The sequence below is a fragment of the Amphiprion ocellaris genome, chromosome 19, assembly GCF_022539595.1.
Source record: "Amphiprion ocellaris isolate individual 3 ecotype Okinawa chromosome 19, ASM2253959v1, whole genome shotgun sequence".
In the NCBI taxonomy this organism is placed as follows: Eukaryota; Metazoa; Chordata; class Actinopteri; family Pomacentridae; genus Amphiprion; species Amphiprion ocellaris.
The window spans coordinates 9,613,831-9,627,705 of NC_072784.1; the positions used below are offsets into that span (position 1 = coordinate 9,613,831).

The 13,875-nt window shown below is 41.5% G+C and overlaps 1 protein-coding gene across 1 annotated transcript; it reads right to left on the reverse strand.

Annotated features, from left to right (window-relative positions):
- Positions 1-630: 630 nt before the first annotated feature.
- On the reverse strand, positions 631-7,889 carry utp18 (UTP18 small subunit processome component). The gene is made up of 13 exons (XM_055005172.1): positions 7,532-7,889; positions 6,248-6,375; positions 6,085-6,180; positions 5,551-5,624; positions 5,354-5,472; positions 3,311-3,436; positions 3,064-3,238; positions 2,710-2,810; positions 2,218-2,308; positions 1,639-1,762; positions 1,354-1,528; positions 1,140-1,282; positions 631-833 (listed from the first exon to the last, which is right to left on the reverse strand). The coding sequence occupies exons 1-13, from the start codon at positions 7,877-7,879 to the stop codon at positions 809-811; spliced, it is 1,725 nt and encodes a 574-aa protein (XP_054861147.1). The 5' UTR covers positions 7,880-7,889; the 3' UTR covers positions 631-808.
- Between the last annotated feature and the right edge of the window lie 5,986 nt (positions 7,890-13,875).

The window sequence follows — 13,875 nt, forward strand, 5'->3', positions numbered from 1 at the left end:
CACATAAAAATGAGAAGAATCTAAGTGATATAATATTCAAGTGATGAACTTTGAGAAAGTATTTTTAACGAGGGTCAGTGAACGTGTCCTCAGAGTGGACAACCTTTAACCTCTGACCTGCTGCAGGTGATGATGACGGTTGAAGCTGATCTCTGAGAGGATGAAAGTTTGTCGTGCTTCAACCTGAAACAGACGGACCGGACAGGGAACATTCCTGTCTGTGTGTGTCTTGGATCCAGTTTGGCGGTTTGCATTCCTGCCTCCTTATTGGCCGGTTCAGCCTGTGAGCTGTGCAACTGCTGGGACATCATGACACACCTGGTTCACCTGTTCGGAGGCTCAGCAGCGACAGAAACCAGCTGCTGGTGAAACTAAGAATAACCAACGATGTATTTAAATTTGCTTTATAAATAAATTTAATCTGATCTTAAATTTAATGAGAGCAAAAGCATACTGTGTTTTTTTAATTAAATAAAAGCGCTAAAATAAAGTTACAGTTAAAGTCTGACCCTCTGCAGGAATTTCAGAAGTTAAATATGAAACCAAATAAACTTATATCTATGATGATATGAAGTCAGAAGAATGAGATCAAATGATTTTTAGGTTAAATGATGAGACAGCAGAGTTCGATCAGTTCAAGACTCTTTACTTTAAAAATCAGAAATATTTGTTTAGGTACAAGCTCGGAAAATACACATAATTCAGTTTCAGTTCTGTTTTGAGATCAAACAAACAATAAAATTCAACGTTTGTTCTGAGGATCTTCGGTGTTCGGCTCCTCGTCACATTATTTACACACAGTTCGTCCTCAGAAGTCTTTGTAATGCAGCAACCTGCACAAACACAACACGTTAAAGTCGGTCTGTCTGTTGTCACACATTTAAACCACTATTTGAAAATACGATACGATCTTAATAAATCAGACTCAAAACAACCTCATCGTCATTTTCTGCAGCTGTCTGGTAGAGTTTTGTGTCTTTGTGATCTTTTTTTAGCCTCTTTTTCAACAAACATCTAAAATACTAAAAGCTAACATCCAACAGTTGCTATCTTGCTAAGTGCTAACATGCAAATACTGGCACATTTGATGCTAATGGTTTAGCTTAGGGATAAACATGGATGCTGATTGGCTGTCTCACCTGAAGAGGGGGGCGTGGCCTTTGTTGTTAGCCAATGAGAAGAAGCCGCTGTTTGGGGAGAAGTCGAGGCAGCTGGTTCGATAGACGAACTTGTTCTTGGCAACGGGGAAGTTGGAGAAGACGGTGAGGCTGGCCATGTGTACCTGAGGAGACAGGTGAGGGTTAGTGCTCTTCATCATCACCATCGTCATCATCATCGTCGTCGTCGTCTTACCAGCCGTGCGGCTTCGTCCTCGTCTCGGGAAGCGATTGCGAGGATCTCAGACGAAGGGTTGAAGGCGAGGGAGGTCGCCGAGGTCAGCAGGTTCATCACGGCCTTCAGAGGCTTCGGATTGGCCGAGTTAAGACACGCCTCCTGGGAGTAGATGTTGACCACACCTGACTGAGAGCTGACACACAGACAGCAAGTTAACGATGAACAAACCCCAGATATGACATAGACATGACAGGCAGCTGTCAGCCAATCAGACAGCTGGATGATCATGTGGGCGTGTCTTACCCACAGGCCAGGTACTGTCCGTTAGGAGCCGCAGCGATGGATGACGCCCGAACACAACCGTCATCAGAGAACTTGTTCATACACCGACTGCTGCGCAAATCAAACACATACACCTCCCCCTCCTCTACACACACACACACACACACACACACACACACACACACACACACACACACACACACACACACACACACACACACACACACACACACACACACACACACACACACACACACACACACACACACACACACACACACACACACAGAGAGAGAAGAGTTTTCAGTGTCATGAAGGAGGCTGTTTTAACTTGCTACATCACCACGGTAACTGATGCTGCTCATCTATGTCACCATGGCAACTGATGCTGCTCATCTAACCCGCTCTGAAGAAGCTTCTGTTCAGAGTTTGGGTTCAATGATTCAAACCTCCAGGTGAGCAAAAACTGTGAACAGGTCCAGTATAGTACACAATGTACTGCAGAATGGGTACTTTTACTTTATTTTGATACTTTCACATCAGTAAAACTTTTGCAGGACTTTTACCTTGAACAGATTATTTTTACTGTCTTTGTCTCACCTGAGTTAGCGAAGATTTTGCCGCTGTCTGCAGAAAACGCGACGCCGCTGACGTCTCCGTTGATCTTCATGCTGCGAACCACCTCCTTCGTCTGAACACAGTTTAGAGAATTATTCATCTGATCTTCTCTATCTGACCTTGTTGAAGTCTGATTCAAGTCGTTTTTAATATAAAACAGCCAAATTTAGAGATTTTTGTTTTTGTTTTCTCCAATTCAGTCGAACGTAAAAACATCAAGTGGAGTAACAAGGACTAAAAACCTGAATGTTCTCAGTGAAATTTGATATTTCAGAAGAACGAGGTTCATCTAGACAGTTTCCTTAACAGCAGTGCAACAAGACACCTCGCTCTTTAATGTCCAAAATTTCTTTCTCTTTTCTCCTTGAAACACCAGAAACACCTTCTTTTATCTGTTCTAATGTGTGAAGTTTTCCAGGTGATTAAAGAAGATGATGGAGAAGCAGAACCTTCTGACAGCAGAAGAAGAATCACCTTCAGTGTGAGCAGATGAAGGTATCCTCGAGATCCAGTGAGCAGCAGAGCGCCTCCTTCAGGACACACCGAGAACTCCTTCACCCGAGCTTCATTCAGACCTGGATACAAACAGAGGAAGTTAGACCGTCAAAATAAAAGAAAGAAAATCAAATTGAAGGATGTTCTCAGATTGTCAGAAGGTTCCATCAGGAAAATGAACCAAATCTAAACTGAAAATCATCAGATTTCATCTAATTTATTTACTCTCCATGTGTCTGTCACATTCTCAGCTTCTGTAACGATCTGATGAAGCTCAGTGTCTGTTTTTTGATTCTCTGCTGCTTCCTGTTGAAGCCCTGCAGCAGCTCTGACCTCTGACGGTGTGAACAGGTGAGACTCGGCCTTCCATCATGTCGTACAGGTAGAACATCTTGTTCCTAAAACTGGTGGCGATCACCGTCTCTCCGTCCCGGCTGAACTGAGCCTTGTGGATGGGGAATCTCTCCAGGTGGATGCTCTGGATCTTCGGGTTAGTCTTTCCGTCCACCTGCAGGAGGAACAGGTTACAGTCAGGTGATCATCTCCACCAATCAGGATGGAGGCAGGAGGAGGAACAAACCTGGAAGAGGCAGACTGATTGGTCAAGGCCGGCGGTCAGGATGACCTGAGCTGAGGGATGGAACTGGACGGTGGTGAGTCGGTCCTCTGAGGACCGACAGCTGTTGGCATGGAGACACTTCTTCATCTGATGGACAGAACAGAACTTTAGAGAACCTCAGATGTTCAGTTTGGACCAAAACACTTATGACTGTTTCAGAGTTCTGTTTGTCTGATCTTTTAGATCTTGTTGTTTTCCTACAAAACACTAAATCTACCGTAATTTCCGGACTATAAGCCGCTACTTTTTTCTCACACTTTGAACCCTGCGGCTTATACAACGATGTGGCGAATGTATAGATTTTTACGGGCTAACGAGCTTCATGCCATCAATACATTTAGCCTCGTCACATCAGAATGAAATTACCGAACAGGTCACAGTGGACCAACGAAACTGTTCGAATTAAATCAAACACACTCACACTAAATTCTTCAGATCGGTCATTTTGGCACTTCATACACACCCTCATCATGGAAAACACACGAAGAAATGCATATGATGCAGATTTTAAGTTAGAGGCAATCGATCTGCCTGTTGAAAAGGAAATAGAGCTGCTGCATGTTGGCTTGGCCTCAGCGATTCGATGGAGAGACGTTGGAGTCGGCAGCGTGAACTGACTCAGTGTGTTTTACTGCTGTGTTCCAGGCACTGTTCGGAAAAATGCATTTATTTAATTAAAAGTTAAAAAAAATCTTTCTGTGTAAATATCTCATGTTAAAACGTGGACACCTGCGGCTTATATATGTACAAAACTTTTTTTCTTTTTAACGCTCTTGTCGTCCTGCGGGTCAAATTGATCTGTTTTAAAGTTTGAAAATGTGGAAAAAAATATTTTCACAGTGAAACTTCTGATGTACACATTTTCAACATTTTTGGGAAATTTTTGAACATTTCTGGTGGAAAAAAAGAAACGTTTAAAAAAATGTTTCTTTAAGAACATTCACAACAAATCGTCATTTTGTTGTAAATGTTCTGAAAGAAAATATTAGAAGCTTTACTATATATATATATATATATATATATATATATATATATATATATATATATATATATATATATATTTATTATTTGGGATACATAAAATGTATATATAAAATGTGGGAAAAAATTTTTTTTTTTACACATTTTCAAAATGGGTCATTTTTGACCTGCAGGACGACACGAGGGTTAAACACAAATAAAAGAATCTTAAAATCAATCCTGAACGTAACTGGAAGCCAGTGAAGTGAGGAAAGCAGCAACATTCTGTGCTCGCGTTTCTTTGTTCCCTTTCGACACTTGGCTGCTGCATTTTGAACAAAGTGTCATCTTTTCTGATTCACAAGCTGAAAATTTCTAATGGAAAAAAGACTTTCAGTCACAACTCAGTTTAGATGTTTCTGCAGCATCTCAGATTCTCTTCAGAGTTTTTACATTTGTTATTTAGGACCCAAAACTGTTTTCACACCTGAATTTTTATATTTTCGCCTTCAAAGAAAACCTGTAAATCCGGGTTCAGTATCACCACAAATAAAACTAACAGCCATGAAATATGCTGAGAACAGATAGAATAGTTTCATCAGATCACAACGACTGAATGGATCCAACACTTTAATTATTGGACCCTGAAAATAAACCTGAGGCTGGTTTTGTGTCTCTATAAAGTTCCTGTAAGAGTACATATATGGATGGATCCATATTTCTACTAAAATACAGTCTTTGGTCGACATTTTACCAACTTTTGAGGCTCTAACATCAGAAGAATCTGATCTGACGACATCATGTTACTTTTATAACTCAGAGTGAAAACAGAAAAATTCTCTAAATTCTGCTAAACTTCACAGAACTTAGTTTCATGATTTAAATGAATAAACTCTGAACAGAACCAGAGACGGTGGAGGAACGCTGCCGTGTGAAACGTCTGTCATCGTCATGTTCTGCTGCTAACTGATCAACTCTTCATCATCGTCTGCTGTTCTGCAGTGAACCTGCCACTCAGGTGCTGCGTTCAGGTGACTCACTGACCCTCAGGATGCCGCTGGGCAGACTCTCTGAAGACGCCACGAAGTTCCCCGTCCTCCTCAGCAGGTCATCTTCATCATCATCGTCTTCGTCGTCATCATCATCGTCGTCATCATCAGCAGCTTCAGGAACAAACACACCAAGTTCAGACAGAAGATTCACCTGAAGCAACAGGAAACTGTTTTAGTTTTAAACTCCACCTTTCTTCTTCTTCTTTTTTTTCTTGGTGCCGCTTTCAGCCCACGATGGAGTTCCTCCCATCGCCTTCTGGAACCTGGAACACAGCGCGGTCAGTAAAACGGCTGTGTACAGGTGAGAACAGGTGTGTCCAGGTGTGTACAGGAAGGAGAGCAGTAACTCTGTACTCAGGTGTGTGAAAAGTAAATGTGTTCAGTGTGTTTTAGAAATGTGAAGTGTGTGTATACAGGTGTGTTCAGGTGTGTGTTTAGGTGTGTCCAGGTGTGTTCAGGTGTGTGTTTAGGTGTGAGTCCAGGTGTGTGTTTAGATGTGTGCAGGTGTGTCCAGGTGTGAGTCCACGTGTGTGTTTAGATGTGTGCAGGTGTGTCCAGGTGTGAGTCCAGGTGTGTGTTTAGATGTGTGTCCAGGTGTGTATCCAGGTGTGTACCCAAGTGCGTGTGTATCCAGGTGTGTTTAGGCATGTCCTATGTGTCCAAGTGTTAGTTCAGGTGTGTGTCCAGGTGTGTGTTTAGGTGTGTATCCAGGTGTGCACTTACTGCTCCCTCATCCTCTGCTGTAGTTTCTGTTTGGACATGGTCGACTCGGCGTCTCCCTTCATCAGGTTTCTACGGTAACGATGCCTCATGTCCACCCTGAAACACAGGTGATGTTAGTGTCGTCATAGTAACCGAGGCTGCAGGTGTTCGACCAGAGACTCACTCTTCCTCCAGCTCGTCGTCTTCGTCCACCCAGGCAGCTTTCCTGAGCGGCTGCTGAAGGGCTTCGTCCTCCAACTCGTCGTCTTCATGCTGCACCAGCAGAGCTTCAGCCGGCTCCTCCTCGTCCTCCTGGAGGTTCACAACAAGTTGAAAGTGTTGTTGAAGTCAAGTCCTTCTAGCAGAACATTCAGTGTTGTGTTACTCCTAAAGACCAACTCGGTGTTTCAGCACAGATTCAAGACTGTTTGCACTGAAACAGAAACCATCACCTGTTAGGAAGGTTCTCAGCCAGGACGCACCAAAAACTACTTTTAGCGATAATTATGGAGCCGGATTCAGTAGAACACATCAAGAACTCTGATTTCACACTCAAACACTGATGTTTATGAGAAAGCGAAGATTAAATGAGTGACATTTTAAAGAGAGTCTGGTGGAATACTGGTTTTCATTGATTTCAAGAAGGCTTCTGACTCAATTGACAGAAACAAAACGTTCCAAATTCTACTGGCATATGGAATCCCTATTCCTATTCTTGAAGCAATAGAAGTTATGTATGTCAACACTTGTGCGATAGTCAAGATTCCTGAAGGCAACACAGATCTCTTCTCCATAGACACCGGAGTATTTCAAGGAGACCCTCTACCATCTTTCCTCTTCATCATCTACTTAGACTAAGCACTGAGAAATGCAATCTTTCCCTTCGATGGTCTGACCCTAAAGTGTCGTCAAAGTAGAAAACACCCTGAGAGAAGTCCTCTCAGATCTTGCATTCGCAGATGACATCGCTCTCCGGGAAAACACTCTCAGTGAAGCACAAGACCTTCTGCATCGGGTAGAGTGAGAAACAAGACTGATTGGACTCTTCCTGAATGCTGGAAAGATGAAGTTCATGCACCTTAACCCAACATCTGAGGAGATATTGCATGCACTAGATGGGTCAGAAATCGAAAAAGTTGACGATTGTTCCAACTTATGGTGAAACAGAACCACAAGAATGAGTTTAAAGTCTATTAGTTTATGTTTATAATGGCGCAGAAAAACCTCTTCTTCTGTCACATTTAGTCCTCAAACAAATACCTTTGTCTTGAGCAAGAACACTGATTATTTTCTGTCCTCTTACTCAGGTAAAGTGATGCTTGTCAACAACCAGACAGCCGAATGAGTCCTCACTAACTAGAATCCATAAAGATTTATGAACTTTGTTGTTGGACTAAGATTCTTCTGTCCAGGACTGAGAGAACGTTAAATTATCAGATTTTTGAACTGGGTCTGGTGAGAACTTCACCTCCTCCACGAGTCTCTCCAGCAGCTCGTCCTCGGCCCCGAACACCAGCTCCTCCAGCAGCTTCACCGAGCCGTCCGTCTCCCCCAGCATCGCCAGCCTCTTCACGTTCTTCTGCCGCTTCTCCTCTTCACTCTCCGGGTCGAACGTCAGCGGTCTGGGTCTCTTCGTGGCCGGTGTCCCGTCCTCGTCCTCCGGCAGCTTGATGAGGTTTACGTCCTCCATGTTTCCCCACCGGGCGCAACCGGAGTCCGGCCAGAAAAAACACGAATTTATCGGAACCGAACGAACACGTGAGACCGAATCAACTGAATGTTTTCTGTCGGCATGCAGCAGGAACAGTTCGCACATGCGCAGAACAGTGTTTATGGGATCACGTGTTCACCGGTGACCTCTGAACCAGGAAGAACAACAGTCCGCCGCCTGGTGGTCGGAGCTGCTTTTTGATTGTGTTTAATATTTAATAAAACACTAAATTATTGACACTGAGGTATCTAATGAACGCTACTAATAAATGAAACACAATTTAATAAATTATTTATAAAAATTAAGCTATTCTTAGTGACGTCACGGTGATTTTTACGGAACATTTCGAAAAAGAAAACGGAGACAAAAAATCTACTTCAAGTGTTAATATGAATATTAAAACCTAGTAAGAAGTATTTTTAATTATTCAAAAACCTACAATGTTATTACATGAATTTACCTAATTCAAAAAATCATTAGAAGTTTAAATATTAACATTATCACACTACAATGTTATCAATGCATATACTAACCTTTAATGTTAATGTTACTAACCTATCTGTCTGTCTGTCTGTCAGTAAATATTTACCTGATTGATTTCTATATAAATAACAAAAATAAAGTTAAAATCCAATGTCAATATTAAGAAATACAATATTTTTTCTTAAAATGTCCCTGTCCAATTTAAAAATGATAGTTAAGGCCTCACCATATTACTGGTATATGCATTTATTACCTTCATTAAAAAAAAAGTCAAACCCTCCATGTATTATTCTATTATATACTAAAAGTAATTTCTAAGTACATAAAACGCAATAAACATCAGAAAATATCTCCCAAAACTCAGTTTGTAAATGAATATGTTTTTGGAAAGTTGCATTTTTGACGTTTTATCTCAAAAATTTGACATTTAAGTGTTATTTAGGGTCCGAGCACCGACGGTGCGAAGACCCTATTGGAATGCAAGGAATTATTTATTATTATTATTATTATTATTATTATTATTATTATTATTATTATTATTATTATTATTATTATTATTATTGTTATTATTATTAGGGTCCGAGCACCGACGGTGCGAAGACCCTATTGGAATGCAAGGGTTTATTATTATTATTATTATTATTAGGGTCCGAGCACCGACGGTGCGGAGGACCCTATTGGAATGCAAGGAATTATTTATTATTATTAGGGTCCGAGCACCGAATGGTGCGAAGACCCTATTGGAATGCAAGGAATTATTGATTATTATTATTATTATTATTATTATTATTATTATTATTATTGTTATTATTATTATTATTATTCTTTTCCGGACTTTTGAATTACCTTTTTGGCGGCCTTATCATACCCCAAAACGCATCAAACGTGGCATGCTCATCAGGCCTCGCGAAAAATTTGATATTTTATGGGAGTTGCGCATGTGTGTGGCAAAATGGCTCCATAGCGCCCCCTGGAAAATTGAAAATTTGGTCATTAGGCCAACTTGCACGATGTTTCATGTACAGCTACAAAATTTTGTATGCATATTCAGCACATCAGGAAACCCAAAAAAGTCAATCATGACCACGCCCTAACACCAACAGGAAGTCGGCCATCTTGAATTAGCTGTAAATTTTTCAAAATTAATAACTCATCGGGGATAAGTCCGACAGACGTCAAATTTGGCCAATATATGCAAACACGCGACCTGATGAAAAATTATCAAAATGTTCATTTCATTTCAAAGGGCGTGGCCATGGCGACTCCCAAAAAAATGGATCCTTCACCATGAAACAGGAAGTGGTGTCTAACTCAGCTGCACATGGTCCAATCTGCCTGAAATTTCACGTGTGATCAATGTCCAGCCCTGACAATATCCATGTGGTTATATACATTCACAGTCATAGCGCCACCTTGTGGTAGCAGGAAATTGACATTTTTCACACTTTGATGTGCTATTCTTAGCACGTTGATCAGATTCACCTCAAATATGGTAACATAAGCCTGAACACATTGATGATGATTCCCAAAGAAAATGGTGACTCGTCGTCAAGGGGCGTGTCTGTGGCGGCGCGGCGAATTTCGATTTCTCGCCATAAAAATTGAATTATTAATATCTCAGCTGGAAATGATCCAATCCGGACCAAACTTGATGTGATGGACACCAGTCCGGTTCTGAACACATCCACACTCATAAATTTAGAAATACTCATAGCGCCACCTATTGGCAACAGGAAGAAATTGTCATTACATTTGCACGTGCCATTGCCTGATACTTTGTCATATGATTCTGAAAATTGGTCAGGTGAGTGACCACACATTGACGATGGCACAGTGTGAAGATTTTGACGATTCATAAAACGCTGTTGCCGTGGCAACGTATCGTTGCCGGAATAAACAAAGTACTTTTTGACAGGTTAAAAATGCTCAAATGCTCGCCAAAATTGCCACACATATCTGGACCGGCAACCCATTTCAGATTTTAGGGAAACTGCACATGTGTTTGGCAAAATGGCTCCATAGCGCCACCTGGAAAATTTCAAACATTTACTACGGCCAGTACGTGTCACCTAGAATTATGAAACTTGGTAGGCATATGTAACTCATCAAGACACACAAAAATGTAATTGACAGCCATGCCCAAAACCCAACAGAAAGTCGGCCATTTTGAATTATATGTCATACGTTTTGACGATTTTGGGTCATTTTTGTACATTTTCAAAAGCTATAAACTCACATAGGGTAACACCGAGAGAGCTGAAATTCGGCCAGGATGTACTCCAGGCATGGGTGATCAAAAGTTATCAAAATGCTCACCTTAAGTCTGAGGGCGTGGCCATGGCGGCCTCGTGAATTTTGATGCTTCGCCATGAAACATCAACTGCTGTGTAACTGCCCTAAACATGCTCCAATCTGCCTCAAACTTTACAGGTGTGATCAGAGTCCAGTCCTGATCACATCCATAGGCCGACATAAACTCTCGGTCGCAGCGCCACCTGGTGGTTGGAAGGAAAAGCTCTATAACTAGCCTGGACATGGTCCGATCTGCCTGAAATTTTACGTGTGATCAGAGTCTGACCCTGATCACATCCATAGGCCAATATACACTCTCGGTCGCAGCGCCACCTGGTGGATGGACAGGAAAAGCTCTAGAAGTAGCCTGAATATGCTCCAATCTGCCTGAAATTTTGCACGTGTGATCAGAGTCCAGCCCTCATCGCATCCATAGGCCGACATGCACTCTCGGTCGCAGCGCCACCTGGTGGATGTGCGTGGATTCGCCGACCAGCAAGGATGCGAGGACCCGTCCAACGCTGCTTGCAGCTTTAGTTTACTTTTTGATCGCAACAACTTGTCAAGATATGGAAATGATTTTAATTTGATATTCATTTCCACGTGTAGTAATCCTGACACCACAGCATACAAACTAAACAGGAACTATTAAGGAAGAAGTTTCGGTTATCTCCCTGCCTTGTAAATGGAGAAAATTTATTTTTAAAAAATGCATAAAAGTTTTCTTGGTGCATGAACTGAGGCTGCTGACTGACCTTATATTGCACAATGTTCAATGTCTTTAAATATTTTCACAGTAAGGATTCATCTGTCGATCTATCTATACCTGAAACCTGATCCTCTGTATATAGTCTTCTACATGTTTGTTGTTTTTTTTTTTTTTTAAGAATAAAGTCATCTGTATATAATGCTATGGGCAATTTTTGCACCGTTTTTTTCTTATTTATTCTTGCACTGCCTTTATACTCTTATACTTTCTCCTTTCCTAAGGAAGAAGTTTCGGTTATTTCCCCAGTTATGTTTGAAATGTAACATTACTTCTTCAGCTCAGTGCATCAGTGATCATATTGGTTTAGTGGTTGGAAGTCAATAAAACATTAGCGTCAGTCAAATTGAATGCGTCAGTGGATGGAAGTGGTGGTTGCCTTGTGCTGCTCTTCACTTGACTGCAGCTCCATGGCTCCATCTGCTGGACGGACAGAAGTGCAGCAGCTGATGGCAGCTTCTTTGACCTCACGCTGATGTCAGACCCACAGATTAGGGTTTATTTCAGATATATATAATAGAAAATAGTAATTAAAAAATAAGCTGATGTTGTATTTTTGCAGCAGTGAGTTTTACAGGGTTAAGAGCAACCAGTCAAAGGTTATTACTGAGGATTTTAAACAAAAACATTCAGGCAAACAGTTAACATCATAGGGTGCCTGACATGTTTGTTTTTTTCCGGGTCGATACAGATTTTTTTGTAATCAAGGAGATCAATAACCAAGATTTGGAATCACTACACATTTGCAGAAAAAATAAAGTTTTTGAACAGCACATAAAGTTAAGTTAAAATTAAAATAATCACGAGTTGCAGCCTTTGCTTATTTATGTTTTACACGCTGAAGTTGTCCTTCAGTGTTTCACTGATCAGATTGTGCTGTGGGCAGGAACAAGATCAGAGGGAGGCAGCTGCAGCAGACCCAAAGTAGTTTCACATTCATTTATCTGATCAGATTTCAGGGGGCTTTTTTTTTTTTTTTTTTTTTTTTAAGAAATGGGACCAATAATTGAAAACATGCTAAATATCAGATGGGATCATTGGTGTCACAGGACATCTGCAGACACAGGTCAAAGATTACAAGGAGTTTATTTAACGAATGAAACTAAAACCAACACAGAAAGGATAACTAAACCAAGGTGAAAACAAAAAGGGGAAACCAGACTAATTGTAGGAGAAAGGTTCTGGTTTCAAAGTCTGTGGTCTGGCAGAGAGCGGAAGAATGAAGAACCGGGCCTTCGTGGATTAAGGTGATTGAGAACAGGTGAATCAACCCCCACACCTGTGAGAGAGATGGATGGATGGATGGATGGATGGATGGATGGATGGATGGATGAATGGATGGATGGATGGATGGATAGATAGGTAGGGAGGTAGATGGACCATAGATAGATGGATGGATAGGTAGATCCTGCAGTGGGGAAATTTTCAGTGTGGCAGTAGCAGATAGGAAAAAAGTTAAAAAAAAAAAAAAAAAGCAGCACTCAGTGCACAGATATAAATAGATGCTTTCTCCTTAGAGAAGAAATAGAAATGCTTGTAAAAAAAAAAACCCTGTGAAATTGCACATATTGACTTATTTACATTTTATTGCAGTTACTTCATGGGTGATCTGAACTACTGGGAGCAGGCTTGATTGAACACAGTCTGACTGCTGCAGGAAGGAAGGACCTCCTTCAAACATCGTGGGTGAAGCAGTGTGTCCCTGAAGGAGCTGCCGGTGATGGTCCTGTTTCCTGCAGGGGGTGGGAGATGTCCTCCATGATAGACAACAGCTTTGTCATCATCCTCCTGTCTACCACCAGCCCAGGACAGAGCTTGCTTTCTTAACCAGTTTCTTTAGTCTCTTCCTGTCTGCAGCCGTGATGCTGCTGCTCCAGCAGACCAGTCCATACAGGATGGCTGATACCACCACACAACCATAAAAGGTCCTCAGAATTGCTCCCTGCACCCCGAAGGACCTCAGTTTCCTGAGCAGGTGAAGTCTGTTCTGACCTTTCTTACACCGTGCGTTGGTGTTCTATCTCTAGACATGTTTGAATGTCTTTATCAATAAATGCTCAAACATATGTTGAGTGTCAGCTCAGCTCTTTGTTCCATACATGTAAATGTTCCTATGTGATTGGTGTCTTGCAGTCAGAGTGTAAAGAATTGAAGCTGTCAGAGGCTTTCTGTGGTGAAGAGGCTGCAGGACATCAGCTGCTCCAACAGGTGAAGCCTTTGTTCTTTGGCTCCAACCAGAAGCAGCAATAAATCAGCATGAGCTGCAGCTTATCCACCTCATAGAGTGTATAATAAAGAAACCAAGAGGTTTTAGTTGATAGCTGTCGCTAGCAGTGTGTTGTTCAGGTTGTGAGGAGAAGTAAAAAGCTTAAGGCACCTGGTATTCCCAGGTAGTCTCCCATCCAAATACTAACCAGGCCCAACCCTGCTTAGCTTTGCAGATCAGATGAGATCAGGTGTATTCAGTCTCAGAAACAAACCTCACATGATTCAGATCTCCACTCACACCTTTTATTTGTCGTTTGGTTGCGCCAGTACTAATTGATAGCATCATTGAAGC

Bases quoted from the DNA above. Each gene is read 5' to 3' on its own strand.
- utp18 (XM_055005172.1), bottom strand. From the start codon at position 7,879: ATGTGCGAACTGTTCCTGCTGCATGCCGACAGAAAACATTCAGTTGAT. The intron at 1,529-1,638 runs GTAAGACACGCC...TCTGTGTGTCAG, and splicing joins GGACAGTACCTGGCCTGTGG to CTCTCAGTCAGGTGTGGTCA. The intron at 834-1,139 runs GTGAGACAGCCA...GTGTTTGTGCAG, and splicing joins GGCCACGCCCCCCTCTTCAG to GTTGCTGCATTACAAAGACT.